This window comes from Lampetra planeri, chromosome 40 (genome assembly GCF_965212315.1).
Source record: "Lampetra planeri chromosome 40, kcLamPlan1.2.h2, whole genome shotgun sequence".
NCBI classification, from domain to species: Eukaryota; Metazoa; Chordata; class Hyperoartia; order Petromyzontiformes; family Petromyzontidae; genus Lampetra; species Lampetra planeri.
In genome coordinates this window covers 4523150-4550476 of record NC_136146.1, presented here as the reverse complement: position 1 = coordinate 4550476, position 27327 = coordinate 4523150, and the positions used below count along the sequence as shown (strand labels likewise).

The 27327-nt window shown below is 52.8% G+C and overlaps 1 protein-coding gene across 4 annotated transcripts in view; it reads right to left on the bottom strand.

Moving 5' to 3' along the window:
* The window catches only part of SLC2A13 (solute carrier family 2 member 13), a 47026-nt gene extending 19862 nt beyond the window's left edge, over positions 1-27164 (bottom strand). For 3 of the 4 annotated variants that reach the window (XM_078612953.1, XM_078612955.1, XM_078612951.1), the window contains exons 1-6: positions 27114-27163; positions 24386-24951; positions 23697-23856; positions 4797-4968; positions 2695-2773; positions 914-1019 (exon numbers count right to left, since the gene is read on the bottom strand). In XM_078612953.1, the coding sequence (XP_078469079.1) occupies positions 914-1019; positions 2695-2773; positions 4797-4968; positions 23697-23856; positions 24386-24824 (956 nt within the window). In that variant the 5' untranslated portion in view covers positions 24825-24951; positions 27114-27163. Of the gene's footprint in view, positions 1-913; positions 1020-2694; positions 2774-4796; positions 4969-23696; positions 23857-24385; positions 24952-27113 lie in introns of all 4 variants that reach the window. The other variant, XM_078612952.1, reaches the window with a different exon arrangement.
* Positions 27165-27327: the final 163 nt, after the last annotated feature.

The window sequence follows — 27327 nt, the reverse complement described above, 5'->3', positions numbered from 1 at the left end:
GTGTGTCTGTGCGTGTGTCTGTGCGTGTGTCTGTGCGTGTGTCTGTGCGTGTGTCTGTGCGTGTGTCTGTGCGTTTGCCTGTGCGTGTGTCTGTGCCTGTGCGTGTGTCTGTGCCTGTGCCTGTGCGGGTGTCTGTGCATGTGTCTGTGCGCGTGTCTGTGCACGTGTCTGTGCGCGTGTCTGTGCGCGTGTCTGTGCGCGTGTCTGTGCGTATGTCTGTGTGTTTGTCGTTATGTAGAACCTCTGGTCGCACCGTACGTAGCCTAGCCGTGGGATTCAGAGATGCCGTCATTGCTGAAGGCGGAGCGGCGGCGCAGTGATTAGCACAGTACGCTGCGAACCCAGCGGCCCGACTTAAAGATTCCCAGCAGCGGTGGCGAACGTCTCAACTAATGCTGGGTCTCCGCGAGGTCGACCTAAGCCTCCAATGGGGACCTGGCGCAGCGTTTAAACACCAGCACTGGGGAGACAAAGGTGGCAAGCGTGCGGTGCCGACTACCCCCACCTCCTTGGTGCGCTCTACTGCCCTTCATAGGTGCTGCTCGCTAACAGCACTTGCCCCAACAGTCTGTTAAGGCTATACGGGGATCTTGTCTTTGTCTTTTTGTGCGTGTGTGGGGGGTGGTGGCACAGCAGTTAGCGCATTGCGCACCAAACCCGGTGACCCGACGTCGATTCCTACTTACAATCAATAACGGTGCCGAATATTTGAACCGGTCCTGGGCCTCTGTCCGGTCGACTCAGCCTCAAATGAGTACCTGGCGTGGTGTGTAAACATCGCCACTATGGTGTGGTGCTGACCACCTACGCCCTTATGTGCCGTGCCAGCCTAACAGCACTTGCTCCAACAGTCCATTACGACTATACGGGGGGCAATATTTGTCTTTGCGTGCACGTGTTGGTGCGTACGTACATCACTGTGTTGATGCCGGCTAACTGCTGGAACATCTGCAAGCCGCAGCCAACGACGAGTGCTCGCCGCGTAGGAGGGTGCTTTATCATCTTCCACAGCACCCAGCCTTCGAGCGCGCGCACACACACACACACGGGGCACGGGGCACATGGAGAGGCAAGGTCAAGCCGATGAATGGGCAGGTGTGGCTATGAATAGCTCCGCCTGTGCGAATGCCCCGGAGCGCGTCCCATCTCATCAGATCTCAGCGGCAGCTAAGCAGGGGTCGGAGTCTGGACGGGCAACCGCCGTGTGTTCGAAAGCAGGCGGTCCGGCCTGCTGCAGCAAAGTCGAGATTTGAAGCTTTCGTGACTGCAAAGATTCATACTCTTGTTTTTTTTCGGTAAAGTCACGTGGGTAATGATAATAATAAAATAAAATGATAATAAATGAAAAAATAACTAAATTAAATCACGACGTTTTGGGGGCAACACAAGTCTCCGTCTTCAGGTGGGATCGTCACAGCTATTTTTTTTTTTACGTGACTTTACCGAAAAAACCTAAGAGTATGCTGCAGCAAAGTCGAACACATGTACATCTCCTAACTTCAACACACGCCTTGTAGGAGTGAGTCTTTGAGCTGCAGTGAAGCAATGATCTATGCCGATTAGATGTACTAGTGTCTGATATGTCTGTTGTTCAAAATTTCACTCAATAAAAAAAAAAAATCCCCAGTACTACAATCCCCGGCATTCATCGAGCACAGCGCCGACCAGCGGGACGAAGGAAGGCCCTCATCAAGCAGTGGATTGGCAGAACGGGCCGTAACGCATGCGAGATTGTTCAGAGCTCTAGACAAAGTGCCGTAAGTCAAGGTCAAGAGGTCACCACGCCCCGTCGTCGCTTGTGTTCTTCCGTTAGGTGCCAACGCTGTGACGCAGTCGACTACTTGACTTCCCAGGCTCTGCTGATTCTTATTCTTATTACCCATCTTAGATTTCTCTCCTTCATTAATTCATGAATCAATGATGGAGAGATCAAGTAAAACAAATTATGTTTATCCAGATGAGCTCAAGACACCAAGAAAGTCTCATTTGCAAGTGTGACCTGAATAAATTTCGATTTAAAGCTTTCGTGACTGCAGGGATTCATCTTCTTGGTTCTTTCGGTAAAGTCACGTAGAAGGGAAATAATAAAGTAATAAAAATAAAACATAATAAAATAATTCTCACGACGTTTCGGCCACAACGCACGCATCCGTCCTCAGGTGAAGAACAGGTCTGTCCGGAAGACAGCGTCTGAATGAAACACCCCAGGCTTGGAGCGTATATCTAAGAAGGATCTTAAAGTTTTGAGGAATCCCACCCCGTAGTGGCGGTTAAATTTCGATTTAAAGCTTTCGTGACTGCAGGGATTCATCTTCTTGGTTCTTTCGGTAAAGTCACGTAGAAGGGAAATAATAAAATAATAAAAATAAAACATAATAAAATATTTCTCACGACGTTTCGGCCACAACGCAAGCAGCTTTTATTATTTCCCTTCTACGTGACTTTACCGAAAGAACCAAGAAGATGTGACCTGAATAGATTAATGAATGAGTGAATTGTTGAATAGGAGAATTATTACATTTTTGTTTAACGAAAATGTATACGAATCAGCATATTGATAAATAAATGAGTGAATGGATGCACAGACAAATTAATGAGTGAAATTATTTATGAACATGTCAAAAGACGAATGAGTGAGCAGAGGAGTGAATACATGATCGAATGAGTTAACAAACTGGGAGATCCTCCCCTCACCTTTTCGCGAGTGGGGCTGGTGTGACATCGCGTCTCCCTCCCTGCTGCCATCGTCCTCCTCCTCAGCGGTGATGCTCGCCTGGATCATCATCATCGTCGTCGTCATCATGATCGCCGTCATCGCCGTCATCGCCGTCATCGTCATCATGATCGCCGTCATCATGATCGCCATCATCGCAGTCGTCATCGCAGTCGTCATCGTCGTCATCATGATCGCCGTCATCGCCCTCGTCATCGCCGTCATCGTCGTCGCCGTCATCATCATCGCAGTCATCGTCGTCGTCATCATAACCACAGTTACTGCGCTCGTGACAACGCTCCTGGGAGCACAATGCCACGCGGCTTTACTCGGAGGATCGTTCCGATGCAACTCCGATTCCTTGTAGATTTCTTTGGGTTATGCCGTGAAGTGATCTGGCCAATTTTTTTTATTAAATAACCCTCCACCACCCGATAGCCAAAACAACTAACATCACCGTCACATGTACAAGCGATTGATGCACCACTTGTATAAACAATCGTCATTCACTAACTGAAAACATATTCATATATAGAGGATTGCAGAGCTTGGGCAATTGTTGGTGATGCCGGCTCACTGCCTGGTAGCTGCCTTCCAGTTTGTCTGTTGGGTCGTCGGCGATTGTGAGATCCAATTATGCATGAATGATGACGCGATATAACATTATTAAAATTACTACAATTAATTGTTTCAACTCACCGCAAAGCTGAAGAGAAATTTACAGGCACTCCTCTAGTTATGAACATTCTACTTATTAACTTTCAGAGATACGAACGAAGGTGTTCGTACGTCCAGTTGCCTGTTCAGACCAAGTTTTTCATTAGAGTAGAGAGGAAACTAGGAGCACCAGAGAATTAGCATCTACATCTGCAGAACATAAAGAACCAGTGGAATCTACATCTACAGGTGATTATACAACTTTTAAAGCCATTCCCCGTGTTTAGTGAACATGCCGTACAACATGTTTGGAATCGACAAGAGTAAAATCGAGTTACGAACAAGACCTCTGGAAGTTTAACACGTTGGCTTTCGCGACCAATATTATCCATAAGAGGTTATACCCCCTCCCGCCGCCCCGGTAGCGGGTTTAACGACACATTTCACGTGATCTAACCCAAAAAAAACCTCTATTATGGATAATATTGGTCACGAAAGCCTACGTGTGGGTTAGATCACGGAAATATTAATGTGTTGTTAAACCCGCCGAGTAACCCAAAAAACGTATATTTTGGAGAACTCTGGAAAATAACTCGTTAATAAGTAGAGGATTCCCTATATTGTCATATTGCTCTGAGATGTTGGTCATCTTGGTGGAGCCGCCCCACCCACCACCACCACCCAAACCAGCCCAACCCTGTGTCTGGGGGGAAGAGGCGGGACCTATTCAGAAAGAGGCGGAGCCTGAAGGAGGAGGGGCGGGTCCTCAAAAGGAAAGGTGCGGGTCTGAAAGAGGAAGTGATGATGAGTCCTGATCACATGATCAGGAAGGGGTGGGGCCTAAGGAGGAAAGGCACAGGGCCTACGGAGGTTGAAATTGTTCATTGCAGGTAATAAAAGCGTAGAATTAATTCGTTCCACGAAAACTACTGTTAACTAAAATAACTGTTAATCGAATATGGGAATTACACGTTATAAAAGCATTAATCCGTTCCAACGTAAACGTTATCTTTCATTCTAGATTTGAAGCTTTCGTGACTGCAAGGATTCATACTCTTAGGTTTTTTTGGTAAAGTCACGTAGGTAAAAAATAAATAATAAAAATAAAATAATAGAAATAAAATTAAAAATCACGACGTTTCGGAGGCAACACAAGTCTCCGTCATCAGTAAATCTAGCTGTGATGGTCCCACCTGATGACGGAGACTTGTTTCTATTATTTATTTTTATTTATTTTTTACCTACGTGACTTTACCGAAAAAACCTAAGAGTATGTTACCTTTCATCAACGGCAATTGAAACCTCTATGGGAGGCGAAGCGGTAACGGAAAAGCCGTCAACCGATGTCACCGTTAAACCGAGGGGGGGGAGGTTGCGCTTTACCGCACAACAGTTACCCGGAGGAGCCAGCGGGGCAGCAACCGACCTGGATGCGGTCGAACTCCTCGTCGATGTTCTGCGTGCCGCGCATGCGGCAGAGGACGCGGCGCGCGTGCTGCGTGTGGCCGCTGCGCGCCAGCCAGCGAGGCGACTCGGGCAGGAAGAGGAAGCCCACAAACTGGACGACGGCCGGCACGCCCGCCAAGCCCAGCATGTACCTGCCGGCGGCAGGGGTGGGGTGGGGGGCACGAGCGAAATTTTTAAAGGGGATAAAGGTCTTCCCGTCTCAAGGGGAGGGAGCGAAGGCTGCGGCGAGGATACTGTGCAGGAGGAAATTTCATATGCACGCGGGGAATGTCGGCGCCACATTGCACACGAGCACACAACGTAATACTCTTACCTCGCAGAAAACATGCCTTGCTAACACTAAACACACCAATGCACGACACGTAACAAATGTGCTCACGGCTCATATCCACGAGCGACACGGCACAGGGAGGCCTTCTTCCAGCAGCGGATTCACAAAGGGCCGCACGATATTGTTATTATGATTACCCTTGAATAGGGCTACGATTTAGGTCAGGGTAATTTTTTCTGTGAAATAGAGTCGACAGCCGAGCTGCGAAGAAACAAACAATAATTCGAGCAAGGTCCAGGAATATCAATGGGGTGGTGACCGTTGTGAGTTATTGTTTTAAATATAAGCAATGTCAACTATGACAACGATTATTCATGGAATGTACGAATGAAAGTTAAATACTCCCTGTGCTCAACAGCAGCGCCAGGGGCACAGTGCCAACAAAACCCGAAATGGAAACGCGGAGCGGAAAATAGCGGTCGCAATTTTTTGTTCCAATCAATCGGCGCTTGGACATTTTTTCCCCTTCCTGCCGGAGAGAAAATCACTCGCCGCTTTGAGACGGACAATCGCCATCGCTAAACCCTAACAGCCACCCCCACGGGACACCACCACCACCCACCACCCACCACCACATCTGATGTATGTTTTTCCCCCCCCACCCCTCCGTCTTCCTTCTCCCCGTGTCATTTATCAGTTTGTGGCAGGCATGGACAGGTGGTATTAGGCACCGGTTGGGAGGATGTATTGGGGGGGGGGGGGCAGTGGGAGAGCGAGCGAGCAAGGGGGGATGTAATTGGAAGGTTTGGTGGCAGAGACGTTCTAGGGCAGGCAAGGCGGGTGGGGGGGGCAAAGAGCAAGCGTGAGAGGAGGAGGCTGCCTGCCGAAAATTCTCGCCGACAGCCAATTACGGCGCGACCCCTCGCGAATTCGGTTCGTGACCTCTCACCCCAAATCCGCCCACCTAATCCCGTCCCCGTCCACCCTGCCGACAATGACACCAGACGCAATATGGTGCTGCGGTGATACGGTTTTTGCCCCAAGGAGACGGAATAGAATGGTTGTTGTGTGTGTGTACGAGACCTGGCCGATGCCTGCAGGTCATTCGAAATTTATTCCCACCATACGACCCCCTTGGATCATTCAGAACCAGAATATTTATACTGGAGGAATGCAATGAGCTCTTTTTCACAGATGTCCAGCCGCGGTAGGTCAGAACGTTACAACAAACGATGCATTAAACGGGACACGAATGCAAAGCAGAGGAAAGGAAAAATCAATCACTTAAAAAATATTCAGGTAAGGCCCACCGAGCTATTAACTTGTAGATAATATCTAATATCTAGACGCATTTTCCATGCAGGAACCACGGCCCTTCTCTCTAAGGGGCGACTCCCGTGTTAAAATATCGAATCCGTTGCCCGGAGACTCGGGCAAGGATTCTGCCACGTGGGAAAATTTGTGCAAGAGAATAAATGAGATTCTATTGAGATTCTATCGCGAACCCGGCTCAGCAGAGGTTGGGCGAGTTGAGACATCATGAAAAGTGGATAAATAAAAGCAAGTAATTTTGTTTTTATTGCGATTCGTTTATAGTTGGTTGCATCCAGCCACCTCCGATTAGCACGAGTGTCTATGTACGATGCGAAAGAAGTTCAACACACATACAACATGGTGATGATTCAGGCCAATGCAGCATCACCAATGAAATTCATTGCCGATGGCTAGCCCACAGAATCGGACCGATTCCTATCCCGATTGCAGCGTGGTGTCATTCAGGCGAGAAGGGAGGAGCGATGGGGCCCAGTCTGCGTCGTGGAATCACCATAGAAAAGTGTGGCTGGTTGGAATCAAGACTCAATACCAGTGTAATAACAGCCATAGAGGGTTCACGTGGGGATTGGCTTGCCGGTCCTGCTTTGTAGCCAATAAGGGATGAGCCAGGGAGCATGGCCTCGGCGTGATCTCGGCATGTCAGCAGGGGTGATTGGCCTGGCCATTCGGGGCCCCAGCTAATGGGGAGCCGGATCAGAGGCGTGGTCCCGGGATTGACAGGGAACCATCGAGAACGGTCAACGCTGTCTATGGATGATTGGCTGGGGGGTACCACGTGACGAAGGGATTAAGAGAGAGAGAGAGAGCGATCGAGAGCAGACTTGGGAACGACAAGAGCAGGAGTCACGCGCGGACGGGGGCTCTGGGTGCCACGTGCGCGGTGGGGACTTGGTGTGAAGTCTGCCCTCTCTCCGTTGTCTGCCAGCAACGGAGAGTGTGTGAGTAAAGTGTATTTGTGGAAGTGGAAATAAAAAGGACTGATTCCGAAGCCGTCTCAAGAAGGATTATTACACCAGCGTCAATTCCACAGGCCCTCCTCTTTATTGATTGGACGTTTCGACGATTCTGCCAATTTCACCATTCCGCTACGAGCCAAGAGACCCGAGTTCGATTCCCTCTAACAGTCAACGTCTGTGGCAAATATCTGAACTGGTGCTGGGCCTCCCCTGGGTCAACTCGGCCTCGAACGAGTGCCTGCTGCATTGTGTGAACTGGAGCCCTGAGGGGACAAAGGCGGCCGGGCGTGGTCGTGGCCACACCACCCCCTTGTGTAACACGTCAGCCTTAATAGGTCACTCGCTAACAGCACTCGAAAGACAACGCGTGGCGTCAGGCATATTTCTGCGTTGTTCAACCTTCAATTCGTTTTCTCGCTGCAAGCGAGCGACCCTCGACTCTGGAACACAGAGGCAACGAGGCCGAGTGGCGGCCTGAATGGGTGCTTGCCAACAACACTCGCCTTTGTTGTCCTTCCCCCGCAACCTCCGATTGGCCGCGGTTCGCGACATACGATGCGTGCGAAAGAAGTTCAACGTACATACAATACGTACGGACAGCCTTTGGGGCGCAAACGACACACACTCGTGTTTTGTGCGCGTGTACATACTGCACGTCTTCTTGGTTCTTTTGGTAAAGTCACGTAGAAGGGAAATAATAAAATAATAAATATAAAACATAATAAAATAATACAATTCTCACGACGTTTCGGCCACAGCGCAAGCAGCCGTCCTCAGGTGAAGAACAGGGCTGTCGGAAAGACAGCGTCTGACAGCCCTGTTCTTCATCTGAGGACGGCTGCTTGCGTGGTGGCCGAAACGTCGTGAGAATTGTTTATTGTTTTATTATTTTATTATTTCCCTTCTACGTAACTTTACCGAAAGAACCAAGAAGATGAATCCCTGCAGTCACGAAAGCTTTAAATCGAAATTTATACTGCACGTCGTTCGTGACGTGTGTCAGAATGGCGCGTATCAGAATGCGCGTACGCGTGCATCAGTGAGCATGCATTTCAAGTCGGGCGCGGTAGTGTAGCGATTAAGCGCGTGGCCCTATGAACCCGCCGACCCCAATACAATTCTCGCTCACGGCCAACGCCAGTGACGGTTATCTCTACCGCTCCTAAGCCTTGACCCAGCCTCAGATGAGTACCTGGTGCGGTGTGTAGTAAACATCAAGGTGGCTGGGTGTGGTGCTGGCCGCCCTTCCCTTTGTGTGTCGTGCCGGCCTTCATAGGTACTCGCCAACAGCACTTGCCTCAACTGTCTGTTAAGTCTATACGGGGGATCTTTGTCTTTGCCATTGGCGAGTGGTGGCGCAGTGGTTAGCGCACTGCGCTGCGCATCTGAGTAAGAGAGCACCTTCATATGTGCTCGTGAACAGCAATTGCCACAATTGTCTGTTTCGGTCAGTGGTTCTTAATCTGGGGTGCATCACGCATCTTTTGGGAGGTGTGAGATGCCCTTTCTGGGGGTGCAAGACACGGCCAGATTTTTGTCGAAGGTAAATCATCGAAAACACAAATTAAGCACGGGCACGTAAGTGCAACTGCTTTGTTTAACCAAACCGTGTGTTTATTAAGTGTAAAAAAGATTTACGATTTGAGAACCAAAGGGGTGCAAGGCTGCAGTAAAGATAAAGAAGCACTGGTGATGGCTCTACGGGGGATCTTTGACTTTGTGCGTTTCAAGCCTTCGTCAACTTGCATAGTAATAGCTGAAAAGTTATGTAACCGACACCGGCCAGGATGGATTTTAGCGGGGGTGCTCATTTCCCCCCTAATGTAGTCTGCATTAGCAATTCAAGTGATATAACAACAAAACAAAAAAACACTCCGCCACATGGCCCGGGAGGATAACGCCACGGATTTGGCGAGTGGAGTCGGAGTCCGATGACGCACTCGCAGTGACGCTCCCAGACGAGCGGTGAATGAATTCGACTTTCTAGCATTCGGAGACGGACGGCTCAGAAAAGCAAATTAGTGGATTTTTGTTTTATTTTTTTGCATGCTCAAGCGATTTAGCAAATGGTACTGAACCTGTCAACTTCGCTACGCTAAGAGAATCCCGGTTAAACTACGGGCGGCTGAAAACTGGACTTGAACCGCGACGGAGACGTCGTGGACGAGGTGGGAGTCCCCACACTTGACTCCACCACACGAGACACGGGCAGGGGGGTACATTGCACCACCGTGCCAAGACGACAGGAGCATCCCTGCACTTTAATTCTAAACGGTAGAACAAACGAATACAAAGATCCCCCGTATAGCCTGCAACATACTGTTAGGGCAAGTGCTGTTAGGGCAAGCGAGCTCCGATGAAGGCTGGCACGGCAGACGACGGGGGTGGGTAGCCAGTAGCACGCCCGGCCGCCTTTGTCTCTCCCCTCCCACTGCTGTTGCTTACACACCGCACACAGATACTCGTTTAAGGCCGAGTCGACCTAGGAGAGGCTCTAAACCGGCTAAAAGTTGCACCAGTTATTGGTTGTGAGCGGGAATCGAACTCGGGTGGCTGGATTCGCAACGCAGTTCGCTAACCATAGCGCCACCACTCACCAATGGCAAAGACAAAGATCCCCGGTATAGCCTTAACAGATTGTTAGGGTAAGTGCTGTTAGCGAGCACCTATGAAGGCCGGCATGGCACACGAGGGGGTAGGTGGCCAGCACCACACCCAACCGTCTTTGTCTCCCCAGTGGCGATGTTTACATACTGCACCAAGTGCCCCTTTTGAGGCCGAGTTGACCTAGGGGAGGCCTAGGCCTGGGTACAGATAATCATCACTGGTTTGGTTCGTAGGGCAGCGCACTCACCGCTCCCCACCACTCACCAAAGGCACAAACGCACGCACAAAAGACAAAGATCCCCCGTATAGCCTTAACAGACTGTAGGGGCAAGTGCTGTTAGTGAGCACCTATAAAGGCCGGCACGGCACACCAGGGGGGGTGGGTGGCCAACACCACGCCCGGTCGCCTTTATCTCCCGAGTGGCGATGTTTACACATTGCATCAGGTACTCATTTGAGGCCGAGTCGACCTAGGGGAGGCCCAGGGCCGGTTCAGATAATCGTCACTGGTGTTCGCCGTGAGCGGGAATCGAACCCGGGTCGCCAGGTTCGTAGCGCAGCGCGCTAACCGCTACACTACCGCTACCCACGCACGCGCACACTCCACTCAGAGCTGAGATGTTTGAAAGCGGAAAAAAATACCCCCACCTTTAATGTGCGGCCCGTACTTAACGAGAGATCCCCGTGCCAGATTGCAATGCTACACGTTAGGGGGCTTCAATTACTCACATTGATCTTCCCGGCAGACGTAATTAATAGGTCGTCTCCCAAATCACGGCCAGGAGCCGACAGCGTGCACTCTCTTGCAGCAGAGGTTAAGAGCGGAGAAATAAATGAAAAGGAAACATCCCAAAGACTCTTCTTTCCGTAGCCATCCTCGCCACGATCCTCATTCTCCCCGTCGTGCCGGCACTCCCCCGGCAGACATCGGCGATGCGATCGCCGCGGCACGGTTACCGTCGCACGGCCCCGTCAGACGGAGGCCTGAGGAACCGAGTAATCAGAATCAGAATCTCGATTTCGACTGCAGGAGGAATCAGCTGAGCTATAAAGCTCTTCTTCACAGGTGTCCAGTCATGGGCGGGTCAGCAGCCCATGCTGGCCCTGCAGCTTACAAGCGTAATGACAATAGAGCCTGCATGCGGTGTGAAGGGACCGGTGGCTACGGGAGGTAATGACAGGGGAGTCAGCTGTGTGTGTGAAGGGACTGGTGGCTACGGGAGGTAATGACAGGGGAGTCAGCTGTGTGTGTGAAGGGACTGGTGGCTACGGGAGGTAATGGCAGGGGAGTCAGTTGTGAGTGTGAAGGGACTGGTGGCTACGGGAGGTAATGGCAGGGGAGTCAGTTGTGTGTGTGAAGGGACTGGTGGCTACGGGAGGTAATGACAGGGGAGTCAGCTGTGTGTGTGAAGGGACTGGTGGCTACGGGAGGTAATGACAGGGGAGTCAGCTGTGTGTGTGAAGGGACTGGTGGCTACGGGAGGTAATGACAGGGGAGTCAGTTGTGAGTGTGAAGGGACTGGTGGCTACGGGAGGTAATGACAGGGGAGTCAGCTGTGTGTGTGAAGGGACTGGTGGCTACGGGAGGTAATGGCAGGGGAGTCAGTTGTGAGTGTGAAGGGACTGGTGGCTACGGGAGGTAATGGCAGGGGAGTCAGTTGTGAGTGTGATGGGACTGGTGGCTACGGGAGGTAATGACAGGGGAGTCGGCTGTGTGTGTGAATGGACTGGTGGCTACGGGAGGTAATGACAGGGGAGTCAGTTGTGAGTGTGAAGGGACTGGTGGCTACGGGAGGTAATGACAGGGGAGTCAGTTGTGAGTGTGAAGGGACTGGTGGCTACGGGAGGTAATGGCAGGGGAGTCAGTTGTGAGTGTGATGGGACTGGTGGCTACGGGAGGTAATGACAGGGGAGTCGGCTGTGTGTGTGAATGGACTGGTGGCTACGGGAGGTAATGACAGGGGAGTCAGTTGTGAGTGTGAAGGGACTGGTGGCTACGGGAGGTAATGACAGGGGAGTCAGTTGTGAGTGTGAAGGGACTGGTGGCTACGGGAGGTAATGACAGGGGAGTCAGTTGTGAGTGTGAAGGGACTGGTGGCTACGGGAGGTAATGGCAGGGGAGTCAGTTGTGAGTGAGAAGGGACTGGTGGCTACGGGAGGTAATGGCAGGGGAGTCAGTTGTGTGTGTGAAGGGACTGGTGGCTACGGGAGGTAATGACAGGGGTATCAGTTGTGAGTGAGAAGGGACTGGTGGCTACGGGAGGTAATGACAGGGGAGTCAGCTGTGTGTGTGAAGGGACTGGTGGCTACGGGAGGTAATGACAGGGGAGTCAGTTGTGAGTGTGAAGGGACTGGTGGCTACGGGAGGTAATGACAGGGGAGTCAGCTGTGTGTGTGAAGGGACTGGTGGCTACGGGAGGTAATGGCAGGGGAGTCAGTTGTGAGTGTGAAGGGACCGGTGGCTACGGGAGGTAATGACAGGGGAGTCAGCTGTGTGTGTGAAGGGACTGGTGGCTACGGGAGGTAATGGCAGGGGAGTCAGTTGTGAGTGTGAAGGGACTGGTGGCTACGGGAGGTAATGACAGGGGAGTCAGTTGTGAGTGTGAAGGGACTGGTGGCTACGGGAGGTAATGGCAGGGGAGTCAGTTGTGAGTGTGATGGGACTGGTGGCTACGGGAGGTAATGACAGGGGAGTCGGCTGTGTGTGTGAATGGACTGGTGGCTACGGGAGGTAATGACAGGGGAGTCAGTTGTGAGTGTGAAGGGACTGGTGGCTACGGGAGGTAATGACAGGGGAGTCAGTTGTGAGTGTGAAGGGACTGGTGGCTACGGGAGGTAATGACAGGGGAGTCAGTTGTGAGTGTGAAGGGACTGGTGGCTACGGGAGGTAATGACAGGGGTATCAGTTGTGAGTGAGAAGGGACTGGTGGCTACGGGAGGTAATGGCAGGGGTATCAGTTGTGAGTGTGAAGGGACTGGTGGCTACGGGAGGTAATGACAGGGGTATCAGTTGTGAGTGAGAAGGGACTGGTGGCTACGGGAATGATCGATAAGGGAGCGTGGTCAGGCAACGGTGGAGACTGCCGGTGGAGCGAGCATCCAGAGTCAGCGAGAATGATGGAGAAGGGGGGCGTGTCCTCGTGTCCGTATGTAAGGGGGGGATGCACGGGAGACTCGGGGCCGTTGCGGTGTGGGTCTCCGCCGGATGTCAAGTGAACGCGTCTTCAATAAAGTGCCATCGCAAGAGAAGTTGCGTCAAGTCGTCATTACACAAGTCAATCGAGCCGGACCATTGAAGACTCAGAGCTTGAGTTCAGGAACCAAAAAGTGGAATCAAATTTTAATACGATGATTTTAGTTTTCTCCGTCAGGTGCAGTTATTTTATTTACAAGAACACAGTTGCTGAGAAACAGGCCCAAAGGCTGAAAACATCAAGCGTCAGCAACAAACGACACTGGTAAAAAAAAAAGTTGTAATCGATGTGTAAACGTGTTTCTCGAATTGAGAAAGGTTATCGTTTTGGGGGGGGGGGCACGTCATTTTGTCAATTTCTGCACTTAAGTTGTTTGGGAGTTCCATCTGTGGGGGGTTTTTCTTTCATGTAAAATAGAATAGGTGGAGAGTATTTTGAGATGCAATGAAGACCGCTTATGTTGTGATTGAAACGTTGTGGGTTTTTGCTTTTATTATTGTCAAATTTTTTTTAAAGAAAAAAATAATAAAATGTTTATTTAGTTATATATTTTTTGAAATGTATTGTGGGTTTTTTGTTGCTTTTATTATTTGAAATGGATTATTTTTTGTTTTCTATCTACGTGACTTCACCAAAAGAACCAAGAATATACGATTAACATGATATTCAATTAAACGATTATTAATACCATTGCCTGGATTTAAATGAGCAAGAGCACTGTTACAATGTCCACTGTCGTCTCACGATCTCTGGAGGTGGTCGGATGTTTTCAGAGGTCAAGAGCACCGAGCTGGCGACGCTGAGACCCTGAGTTTGAATACAGGCGTCTTCAGTCGATAGTCTCATTACAATTCTGAACTCAATTTGGCTGAATTCAAATTTTACGGTTGACCCAGAACATTGCCATGACCCAGAACACTTCTCTGAGTGGCAGGGTGAGTGGGTAAGTACTGCCCTCTGCTGTCTGGAACAGAGGGCACCTGAATGGGATTTCAAATGTAGCTCTGTAATATCCACTTCCACGGGCCGTCCTCTAAATACAAAGGGCTGTGGCTGCACTGCCCCGTGAGAGTTCCTTGGGACACCGTCTCACGACGTGACGCCCAGTCACAGCATCGGGATACATTCTCGCGAGCTGTGATATTTTAGGATCATGAGGATGCATAAAAGTCTCCCATTTCAACCAAACATGGAGCTGCTATCATCTCTATTGTGGGTCTTAAGCTAGGTGTGGAAATTCCACATTCCAATGGCAGGGAACAGTCCATGGTTAACGCAACAAACAGCGAGGACTTTGACCAGAGGCGAACATTGAACATAAAAAGACTCGAGAATTTCCGTCCGCTAGCCGACTAATCTAACCGGTGCGATGCGACGCCACCCCGGATTCCCAGCGCTAGACGCCACAGTGTGGGCTCTGGCGCTCGCAGGCACCTTGGCTTAGAGCGCTGCGCACATTTGCACATCTCCCCAGACGATGTACGGAGCCCGGCGTATGTAATTTAATTCCCCCCGCTTTATTTGCCAACCGTGACGGCCACAGAACCGCGACCCGACGGCCATAGAAGCGTGGGCGGCGGTTTGGTTTTGCCGGCAGAATTTCCTGCTCCAGGCGGCGGTAGTGGAGCAAGTAGGTTGTCGAGCGGGGTGCGTCCGGCATTCTCAAGGAGTTCAGAGAGTTCAGTCAGCAACTGCTGAAATCCAGGGTTCGAATCCAGGCAGCCGAATGTGATGCAACTGGTATCTCGTGTGCAGCGAGTTGAGGTGTCACAGCCCAGTCACCAAAAAATAATTCCAACGTCGTAAATTGGTTTTGCACTCCAATCTCCCGGGTGTTACAAACGTCCGCTTGAATGTCATGCAATGAACGCTACACTCGACGGCAGGCTGGCTGGGTGGGAAAGCTCTGCCCTCTACTCTGTGTAGACCAGAGGTCATTTGAAGAGATCTCGGCGGTAGCTCTGTGATATCCGCTTTCCAGAGATGCGAGTGAATTTCGTGGTCTCGTGACGCGACGCCGATAGCACAAATCGGGCAAAACCTTCGGGTCAAAAGAACAAAAATACCAGAACAAATAAATGCACAAAGTGGGCTACTCACCTCTTTGTATGGATGTTTACACATTATTCCATCACGTGCACGGGTTTAATCTGGCGTAACATTTTTCGCCCGCAGCAAACAGAGAACCTTTCGACTATCGAAGGCAGGAACCGAGAACGAACCGTGAAACTCAGCCAGGCGTTTGCCCGTACAGCCCTATCATCGATCTGCTGGATGAGGGGGTCCACCGTGCTGTACGAATAACGGGGAGTCATTTAACCATACCTCACATCGCTGGTCAGTTCGGGATGGTGAACGTGGCGAGCGCAGGACAGGGGAGCATAGAAGAGCAGCACAACTATCGATTTTGCTGCACTGCCTTCTGCTGCCCACCATTGTATTGTAACCTCCGATTTTGACCGATGTCACATCTTGCAAGCTGAGCAGAGCTGAGGCTGTGCAGCTCTTGGATGGGCATACGTACACCATGCCCGGCAGGAGTTACAGACTGCGAGGCTGTGTGGTGGACTGTTAGTATCTTCTCACGGTTTGGTTGGGCTGTACTGTGGTTGAAAGCCTCTCGTCCTTCCACGGTGGATGAATGATTAACGTGGAAGAGAGACGTGGCCAACCTCTCCGACGAGACCGCCTCCCCCGGTGGGAAATGCCTTTAAATAAATCTGGCCTTTGGTGCTGTTCAAAGTTATAGAAATCACACAATGAAAGCTTAAGTGAAGCTTGGGCAGGACACATCATGAGGCTTAAGGAACAAACGTTCCCGAAAGGAGATGGAGCCGTGAAATCGGTTCATGTGGAGGTGATAGACGGAGCGGTGAAATCAGTTCACGTGGAGGGGATAGACGGAGCGGTGAAATCAGTTCACGTGGAGGTGATAGACAGAGCGGTGAAATCAGTTCACGTGGAGGGGATAGACGGAGCGGTGAAATCAGTTCACGTGGAGGGGATAGACGGAGCGGTGAAATCGGTTCACGTGCAGGTGCTGTATAGATTGATGCATCGCGGGACTATGAGCAATGGCGACAGCAGCAGCGGATAGAACATGGCAGGTCATAATAGCAAAGTCACAGTGCCCCATTGCTCGTTTAAGCGGGGAGACATTCCGGCTCTCAGTTATAATTACTGGGGTTGTTACTTTCGGTTAAGACGGAACGGGTTAATGCACACTGTCCCCTAAGCGTGAGCCACATGCGTCCACACTAATCAGTTTCTGGACAGGTCTCATTATTCAGGGCGGGCTAATAGACGGAGCGCCATTTCCCCCCGCGGGCAGCGGTGTATGAATTTTAAATTTTCCACGGAAGGATGCCTATGGCAACAAGAGACTTCGTGAGAAGTGGCCAAGGGCACGGAGATCAAGAATGTGGAACACAGACACGTGGGCGCGTGAACACACAGACACGTGGGCGCGTGAACACACAAACACGTGGGCACGTGAACACACAAACACGTGGGCACGTGAACACAGACACGTGGACGCGTGAACACACAGACAGACACGTGGACACAGGAATACACAATAAACAAAGATCTCCCGTATAGCCTTAACAGACTGTTGGGGCAAGTGCTGTCAGCAAATGAGGGGGTGGGTGGCCAGGGCTATGCCCAGCCGCCTTTGTCTCCCCAGTGGCGATGTTTACACACCGCACCAGATACTCATTTGAGGCTGAGTCGACCTAAGGGAAGCCCAGGACTAGTTCAGATAATCGTCACCGGTTTTCGCCGTGAGCGGGAATCGAACTCTGGTCGCCGGGTTCGTAGCGCAGTGTGCTAACCGCTGCACCACCACTCCCGACTTGGAACACACACACACACAGACACGTGGGTGAACACACTCGCTTACACAGAAACAAACACACGTAGTCAGGACGTACATTGGCGAGTACAAAACTGCTCTAAACTTGTCCGCCTCTGCACCAATGCTGCCGGTCATCAGTTGGTCACAATTTGCTCACATTTATTTTGACGGCTACCTCAGACAACAGGACCAGGATGCACTTCTTCAGGAACTGCTGACGGGTTCGTTACGTTGTTGTTTGAAACTTTATGGTTTTTATGGCTTACGCAGTTTTTTTCATGTCACAATGCGTTTTGCTCGTCATTTATGAAGTTAGACAACAGTCGTGGACCGATGCTGGGACGTGGCCCCAGCCGACTGTCTGTCTGTGTGGCTTGTCTGTCTGTCTGTCTGGCTGTCTGTCTGCCTGGCTTGTCTGGCTTGTCTGTCTGTCTGTGTGGCTTGCTTGCCCTCTCTGATGGTGGTGATGGTGGTGGTGATGATGGTCATCATCACCAATCGGGCCGTCCTGTATACTATGGACAAGTTGCCTCGGTTGTTTTAGACGCCCCCCTCGGGCTATAGGTGGGCTCCGTGTTCACGGCCGGTCTAACAAGTCCGTGGAGTTTGGTGCGAGGTCTCCCGACTAACAGCAGGCACGTGATGCCCAATTCAGCAGCTGATGTGTTTGTACCCGTGCAACACTGCGCGGTACTAGGGAGTGGCGAGAGCACCGTGTGTGTGTCTATGTGTGTGTGTCTAGCGAAACGTGGACCCCCCTAATGGAGCATCTTCGCCGGTTAGAAACATTTAGGCTGGCCTGCCTACGATCCATCCTGGGTTTAACCAGGCTGGATTTGTGAGGAGCTCACAAATCCTTGAAAGATCTGGGCAAAGTCCCATCGGTGAGCTCCTCCGACAGGCAAGGCTGCGTTGGCTGGGTCATCTAGCCCACATGCCCAGCCACCGCATGCCTAAACAGCTTTTGTTCGGCCGGATCGAGGGGGCTAAACGGGCGCGGCACGGGCTAGAGAAGAGATGGAGTGATGTGGTACAGGAGGACGTGGAGCTGAGTGGACTTGCCGATGACCGGTACCAGCGGTGTCAAGATCGGCCTCTGTGGAGGAGGCTCGTGAAGGACGCTACTGGGCAGTTTGAGGCAGTCGCCCTCCAACAAAAACGGAGGGTGGAGGAGCGACGCTCACAACAACGAGCGGAGCGCCGGGTGGCTAAAGCACAGTGAGTTGGCACAGTAGGGGGCACAGGTGGTGCATCAGTCAGTCATCTCGGTCATCTCAGTCAGTTGACCCGTGGCTCCTGAGTCTGCCCCGTGACCTCCTGCCAGCAGGCGTTCGACACTTCACGTGGCCTCAAGGTGCACATGGCCTGGCACAAGCGTCGTGGTGACGTCACCGCCACTTAGTGGCGAATGGCGGTTGTTGTTGTGTGTGTGTCTGTGTGTGTGTGTCTGTGTGTGTGTGTGTGCATCTGTGTGTGTGTGCGTGCGTCTGTATGTGTGTGTGCCAGGGATATGGGGAGTGGTGAGCGCACCGTGTGTCCGTGTACTACGAAACCGGCGTCCCGAGTTTGATTCCGAGCCACAGCTAACAATGGCAACGTCCGTAAGCGGTACTGGACACCTCGTGGGTCGACTCAGCCGTCAAGGAATATCTGTGGCAGGGTGCGTGAACAATGGGCACTGGAGAGATCGCAGCTGAACCGTTTCTGGCCTTGATTGGTACTTTTTACCAACAGTACAAGCGCCCCACAGCAATTTGCATTTGCTACACAGGGGACCTTTGGCTCCGTCTGCAGAGTTTGCGTATGCCAGGGAGTGTCCCCGTAGCGCGCGTACGAGGGGCGAGTGAACGATGGGACAATGAAAGTGACGCGGACCGGCGTCAATAAACCGGAACACGGAAATCCGACACCGATCCGTCGGCTCCCTTTCCTGCCGAACATTCTGCCGCAGAACCCAACGCAGAGACACGGCACAAACTCAGTCCCGTCAACTCGTTCGGTTCAGCTTGTATTTATGTACGGGGAAATTTAGTTTTGAGGTCCATACGGCGTACAGCCGTTCCAATACGGGCAAAAGCATTTTTTTGTCTATTTGTTTGTGTTTCTCCCTTGTGTTGAGATGTATAAGGGCACGTGGTGACCAATAAGGTCTGAATTGGTCTGTAACAAGGTAGGGCACTGATAAGGGGTTGACAGGTGTGCAAACTGCAAGGGGTCTCCGCGTTCTCTTGCCAACGACAGCCACCTTACTCATCAACCAAGACCTCCACAATTTAATTTGATATATCGCCAACCCTAGAATCTCACGCGTTGTTACTTGTGGCGCTGAACGGGGGTTACATATTTTAGATTGTATATGGAACGCTGTCGCCAATAGTAGAACGGTGATCCATCAGTATTTGATTAACGAGCCTGAGGCTGCTGATGAGGCCCAGAAGGCCGAAACAGCTCCGGAGTTTATTTTCAGAAACAAATGCCGCTGAATGTTGTCGTCTGGAAAGCCAACAGGCTGACCGGACTTAAACATAGGGTAGGTTAATTCATAGATGTAGGTTTTGCTGATGTTTGCAATGTCATCTCTAGCACCGGTCATACTATACCGCCAACAGAATACATGAGTAGACCACAGTTAGTCAATGGGCAGGTTGAACTTGAACTTCTTTCGCACCGTACGTAGCCAGCCCTGCTAATTGGCAGCTCGTATGCGGTCAGACGCCTCTTGCAGTGCATCTGACCGTCGTGGAAGAGTAGGCCAAAAATACCCTCGAGAGGGGCTCTCTAGCGCTCCCTCTAGTGAAGGCCCTTCCGCCAGCAGGCGCGTGAGCAAAGCGGTTTCCAGGGCAGCACCCTCCAATACTGCGTCAATGTGCGGTGGTTTCAATGACAAACCAAACCCACAGCTCATCAAACCCTGGCAAGAGATAAGCCCTCGGGTCTCCGAGAGGGCTCCGTTGGAAATTGGGACCGCTCGCACACGACGGGATTATGTAGCTATATCGCTGGGGGATTTGTGTGTGTGTTTTTAGATGTACAGGGTGTCCCCACAAAAAGGCATCATCCATTATTAAAGTATTATAATGAGGCAGTAGTTTTGAATGAGGTCGATAAAACCCCCAGAGACAAAGGATCAATTCCCAACGGAGACTCCAACGAACCGTGCCGGTGGGGCATCCAACACAGCCCGGCGGACCTTGGCGGCACGGCGCAGCGACATTCCCACCGCCGGCTTCGGCACCGCCAACGGGGAGGAGCGTCAACCCCAGGCTCGCTCGCTTCGATCGAGAAGACAACGCTTCCGACTCGCGAACACAGCCACCGTTAAGTCGAGGGTCGTGAGCGAGTGCTCAAGCGCCGAGCGTGACGCGCCACGGCCGACATCTCGGGAGGACGACTTGCGGGTCATCGTCGTTACCGTGCCCGCACATCCTTTCCTCCCCATCGTGGGCGATGTATTTAAATGAGAGCCGTTTTTTTCTTTTCTCTCCAATCTTTTCCAATCTTCCTGATAAATGCCCGGATCGCCGTGCCCAGACACGCAGCGTGGTGCGACACGCGGGCAACCGCGTAAACCCGCCGGGCACGTGCGCAGACTTGCTTTAAAGGTACACGCACACACACACAGACTCGCTACCCCTCCCCACCACCCCCCCTCCACCCCAAGTGTAGGCTTGTAAACGGAGAGCTGTTAGCGAGCACCTACTGACGTTGGCAAGACACACAAAACAGGTTGGTATGGCCGGGAACCATGCAAGACTGCCATTGCCGCCCCGTTTCCCATATTTACACACTGCACCAGGGACTTGATTTTGTTTATGCCGAGTCAACCTATTAGAAGCTCACACCAGATTTGTAATTGTTAAATCTCAATAGGTGGGGGGGGGGGGGGCAATGGTTCGCGCATTACGCCATGAACTCTGTAACCTGAGTTTGACTCCTGGTCATGGCTATCAGCAGTGGCGAAGTAATATCTGCACCGACATTGGCTCCCCTTCATCAACCCACGTTGACCAGCCAGGTGAAGTATGGCCGAACAACCGCCGAGACCGACCCGGTGTCAAGAGGCCATCGTCCAGCAATTGCGCAACTCCGCTTAGCTTGCAAGGCAGGGATTAGATGGGGCGTATTCCAGACGGTTCGTTAATACTACATCGGCCATCACATATCAGTGACCAGTAAATTATATTCTGTATGAACGTTCAGGCACATCAAAAACACCTCCATTCTCAAATGAGTCTCAAGTGATGTCCATCACCAATGGAGCCCCTGCGGCCCGTGGCAACATTTCCACAGTCCTGTGGCAGGAGATCTTCACCCCATTCCACAACGGCTGCTCCCAAAGTGGTGCTCATTTTATAAACCCCTGGAGAGACGACGACGATGATGATAATGACGATGGGCTCGACTCACAATTTGCAATCGCGGTATTCCCATCACAAACGTCTATCGAGGCCGGAACGTTGCATGACGAGGGGTTGGCGTGGCCAGCACCTTTGTCTCCGCAGTGCACTCTTAACGACAACTGCAGAGCCACGTGGGTCACATCTCCAAATCCCTCTGTCATTCAACCCGGCGTGATGTTGACACGCATCGAATATTCAACAAAACCATTTCCATAATCCACTCTGCTTGTGGTTACCATTTGCAAATCGGAGGGAGGATAATTAAAAGGCATTAGGAGACGAAACCTGGCTTCAATTATTTCACAAAATAAGACTGCGTCCACAGGGAACGGGATTATGAAAATAAAAAAAATTAAAGAAGCAAGAAGCTCAGCTGGTGTGCAAGAAGGCAGGCAGGGGAATGACAGCTAGAATTGAAAGCTCATTGACCTGTCTGCCACTATGTCCACGTGGCCTTTCCAGATAACATTTCTCTCCACACGCCGTACTAACCACACGTGCACTTTTATTTCTTTATATACGTTAAACTGGCAGGGGGGGGGGGTTCAGTTATCGTGCGTGCCGTGTGCCTTCGTTTCGGTTGGGCAGCCCCGATTTAATTGGTACATCAAGGTGAGTTTCCATTGCCAATCCCGAGCGCAGTGGGCGAATCAGTGGTCATTGCTCAACGGAAAAACGTAAAGTGCAGCCCTGCTATTTGCTTGGAGATCTGAAATGTGAATTCTGCACACTTGCTGGCGGAAGGGCATCCATGAGAGAGAGAGAAGTCTAGCAGAGCTCCTCGCTACAGGATGGTTTGGCCGACTCTCTTTCATGCTGGAAGAGGCGGCAGTACCCACACTTTATCTCACCACATGCTACCCGCCCATCGACTAGCTGGTGTACCCATTTACCTTGTGCCGCTAAGTGGGCAGAGGCGTTGGGGGCGGGGATTAAGCAAACTGGCCATCGTTTCAGCTGCAGAGGCAGGAGATTGAATCGACCTGGCCACCTCCGGTTTGCAAGCGCAGCGTGCCGACCGCTACAGCACGCCGGGCTCCCGCTCAACAGTGCCGTGCAACAAGAGACAATCCTCAAACACGACGAGACAAAGGTCCCCCGTATAGCCTTACAACAGACCGCCCGGGCCAAGTGCTGTTGTTAGCGAGCTCCTGTGAAGGCCGGCACGGCACACGAGTAGGCGGGTGGCCAGCACCACGCCCCGGCCACCTTCGTCTCTCCCCTCCCATCGCCGTTGTTTACACAAACGCACAAGATACCAATTTTTAAGGATGAGTCGACCTTGTGGGGGGGGGGGGGGGGGTGCCCAGGACCGGGTTTGGATAGCCGTTGCTGCCGTTGTTGGCTGCGAGCTCGGGTCGGCGGGTTTGTCGTGGCGCGGCACGACGACCGCTGCGCCGCCGCTCCCCACGAAGACAATCGCGTAGACCACATTGCGACGCCGACGACACACGACACAGCGGTGCCGTGATAAACACTCGCGGCGTTAAATTGATACGACGCACGTCGATATATTGACGCGGCGCCACAAAGCGTATAGAGTCGCGCACTAATAACAGCCCGTCTCGGCGCTCAAATGGGCGCGCGTGGTGGCCACTTATCTCTGGCCACGGCCCTAATTAAGCAGTGGACACTCAACATATCTATGCTGGTGGGACCAGTCCCTGCCCAGGGCAACTGCTGTTGACTTACAACAAAGCGGTGCACATTTGATCGACCTCGGGAGGAATAATGTTAATGGGCCGAGACGATTCTGGAGGGGCGGGGGTAGAATTAGAATTCACAACATTCCGAGTGCTCTATCAATAAGCTGGCATTCCAGGTTTGCTCACACACGATAAACAAAGAACTGGTTTAAATATCGGAAGGTGGGAGCCGGTAACATCGTCAACTATTTTTTGTTTTGGCTATTTTATTTTACCAGGTAAGGCCCCACTGAGCTATGTAGCTTTTTTTTAAGTGACCTGTCTATCACAAATGATAGCTCATTATCATTATGTGGAAATTTATACCAGCCAAATACTTGAAATTCATGTCCATAAATGTGGAGGGAAAAACCAGGAGGACCCGGAGAAAAATCCACGGGACCACGGGGAGAGACACGCCGCAAACTGCAAATATACAGCAGCAGGCGTCAGGGTCGGGTTCGAACCCACGACCTCCTGTAGACCAGGCGAGGGAGTTAACATCTCCTAGCCAGCGTGGCGCACGAGGACGTGGCCGCAAGCCGGGCGGCTCACCTCCATCCGTCGCGCGGTAGGTAGCTGAAGGCGCCGTCGATCACGCTGGCGCAGAACTGCCCGCCGGTGACGAAGAGCGCGTTGATGGTGACGAGGCGGCCCCGCAAGTGTGGGGGGGAAGCCTCGGCGATGTACATGGGCACCACCATGGAGGCCAGGCCTGTCACGTGTGGGAGGTGGGCACAGGGAGGGAGGGAGGGGGCATGGACGTCAAGGAGGAAGTGGTGAGAGAGGAAGCGAGAGTCAGGATGGGGGACAGCAGTAAAGGTGTCGGCGGTGAGAGTGGGGGGGGGCAGCAATGAATGGGGCGGTGGTGAGAATGGGGGGGCAGCAATAAGTGGGGCAGCGGTGAGAGTGGGGGGGGCAGCAATGAATGGGGCGGTGGTGAGAATGGGGGGGGGGGGCAGCAATAAGTGGGGCAGCGGTGAGAGTGAGGGGGTCAGCAATGAATGGGGTGGTGGTGAGAATGGGGGGCAGCAATAAGTGGGGCAGCGGTGAGAGTGGGGGGGTCAGCAATGAATGGGGCGGTGGTGAGAGGCGACATCTGGGAGAAGTGGACAGCAGCGACAGAGAGCTGGGGCAGTTACAGACTCGCCATCGAAAGCAGCGGAAATCGCGGAGCCAATCGCCATCGGGTACGAAAGCAACTGCCACGAGTTGGGGGGGGGGGTGGGGGAGGAACCGCTCACCGATGCCACATCCGACGATCACACGCCCCACCAGCAGCACCACGGGGCCCTGCGCGAGCCCGAGCGCCAGCGACCCCACCGCGAAGAGCGTCGACGCGGCCAGCACGACGGGGCGCCGGCCCGCGCAGTCCGCCGCCCAGCCCCCGAGCAGCGCCAGCAGCGCCGCGGCGCCCACGGCCGCCGACACGAGGGCCGCCTGCCATGCGGCGTTCAGCGCGTAGCGGCGCTTCAGCAGCAGCATGGCACCCGACACCACGCCCGTGTCGTAGCCGAACAGGAAGCCGCCGATGGCCGAGAAGGCGCACAGCACGAAGATGAAGGTCGGCGTGGGGGGGCCGGTGCCGGCGGGCTCGGCGCCGTCGCCGCCGAGGTTGCTCTCGCTCGAGCCGGGACCCACGATGCGCCGGCGCTCCGTGTCCGAGCCACGTCGCCCGCCCATCTTGCTGATCGTCGGTTGGTGGGGGCAGTCAAAGCTTCTGCTGTCGCAACCCCCCTCTTGTAGCTCCTCCTCTTGGCCACCACCACCACCGTCACCACCGTCACCAGCGCAGCAGCAGCAGCTGCTACTGGAACCACCACCACCACAACATTGGGGTATGAGACGATGTTGTGGTTATGAGCTGAATGGAAGTGCTGGATGAGGAAGAAGCATTGGAGGTCAGAGTGCAGGTAAAGTGTCTCCCTGGTGAAATGAGCGCACGGTGGTAATGATCTCCATCAGCTGCCCTGAGCCAGTGGTGGAAATTCCACATTTTCATGGAAGGCACCACATCTCTACTGGGAACTGAAAAAGCCATTTGTTATTTCCCTGCCCCCCCCCCCCCCGATGCGTTTCCCAGGTTGTGCAGGAACGCCCCGTCCTGAGCGGTGACGAGGCACGACACTTCGTGTCACGTGACGAGCGCTTCAGTTCCCCGAAGACGTGTTGTGATGTATAATAATAATGATGCAATGTATAATGCGCAGTCCATCCCAGGATCCCAATGCGCATTGCATGAAAAGCAGGAAACAAAAAAAGAACCAAGGACAACCGACCAAACTAAAGAGGGAAGGCCACATTAAAGAGATGGGTTTTCAAAACCGGCTACCGACTCTGACTTCCTGCATGCGGGCGAAGGCCTTGATCCAGGGTCAACATACTGCAACATACTCCAGCGGAGGCCCTTCCCCCAAAGCGGTGGCATAGGCCAGAAATTGCAGGGCTGCACCTTTAGCTTTCGCGTAAATAATTCCCACTCGCACGCACTCAGTGCGCAGCCCATTTGTCAATCCACTGCTGGATGAGGTCCATAACTCCACCTACTTGACCATACTTCACCACACACCTGTCAAACCCCCTTGTCAGTGCCCTACCTTGTTACAGACCAATTCAGAGCTTATTGTTCACCCCGTGCCCTTATAAATCTCAACGTGCATCCCACAAAGTCCCATCGCAAGGGCTGACAGCTCTCTGGTCAGTGCCGTTGATCCGGCGAAAGGCGGAGAACGCAGACAGACGCAGGAGCATCCTGCCACAGTCACCAAGGCAGGGGACGGTGCGTGGCCGAGCGGCAGCCTATAGCACCTGTCTGTGTACGCCGGCATCAGCCGCCCAAGCGCTCGAACCAGGCTCAAACATAACCAATCTTCTGGAGACCATTCGGTCAAACACATTCCTGCGGAGGGAGCTGGTAGGAACGTCGGGTTGCTCGGTCAATGGCCAGGGTCAACGGCGGCGTGGTGTATTCCGCACCCCACCCAGCCCCACCCTCCCCACCCAGCCCCACCCTCCCCACCCAGCCCCACCCTCCCCCTCCCCACCCTCCCCTCCCAGCCCCACCCTCCCCACCCAGCCCCACCCTCCCCACCCAGCCCCACCCAGCCCCACGCAGCCCCACCCAGCCCCCCCCCACCCTCCCCTCCCAGCCCCACCCTCCCCACTCAGCCCCACCCTCCCCACTCAGCCCCACCCAGCCCCACCCAGCCCCACCCAGCCCCACGCAGCCCCACGCAGCCCCACGCAGCCCCACCCAGCCCCACGCAGCCCCACCCAGCCCCACGCAGCCCCACCCAGCCCCACCCAGCCCCACCCTCCCCCTCCCCACCCTCCCCTCCCAGCACCACCCTCCCTTCCCCACCCAGCCCCTCCCTCCCCACCCCCTCCCTGCACGACGGACGGACACAATAATCCCCTGTGGGCTGGTGTAACCAGGAGGTTCCTACCAGTATAACCACAGTGTATGTCTTCTACATATATATACGTCGTAGGCGCGGTATTTAGAAGGCACGACTCGCTGTCAAAGTTAAAGGCTCAAATCCTGGGTCCGATGTCGACTCATCGTCACCACCCATCACCTACATCATCATTGATCGGCGTTAGATAAAATTGGTACAAGGTTGTGTGGAAACGAGTCGTGCACTCGCTGTGGCAGAGCGCAGCGACTTTACGTAACAACACGGCGCACACCGCGAGTACGCAGAACGTGCCGGGCAACACGACATAGCCCCTAACAAGTCGACGCATGGTACACGGCGGTGCAATGTTGACAGCAGACACAGGAACTCTGTTCAACTTCTCTCTCTCTGCTGAATGGGACGTCATTCATCAGCTGCGCTTTCAGTCGCAAGCCGCGTCCACCGTGAATTAACGCACGAACGCGGCACTTGCGTGTACCGTTGGAGTGTGTACAGAGTAATATCCTGTGGGTTGTTGTTGTTGTTGTATAAATCGTAAATAAAGCTGGCGTACCTGTTGAAGCTGCGCTGCTCACGCTTCCTGTTGATCTGCCACGGGACCGGGGTGACATCACCTTATATACGACCACGTGACCGCGTCATCACGACCACGCCCCCCCCCCACCGCCTTCTCGCTCCTATTGGCTGGCAGGGAAATTAGACCAGAAGTTTAACGATTTAAAGCTTTCGTGATTGCAGGGATTCATATTCTTGGTTCTTTCGGAAGA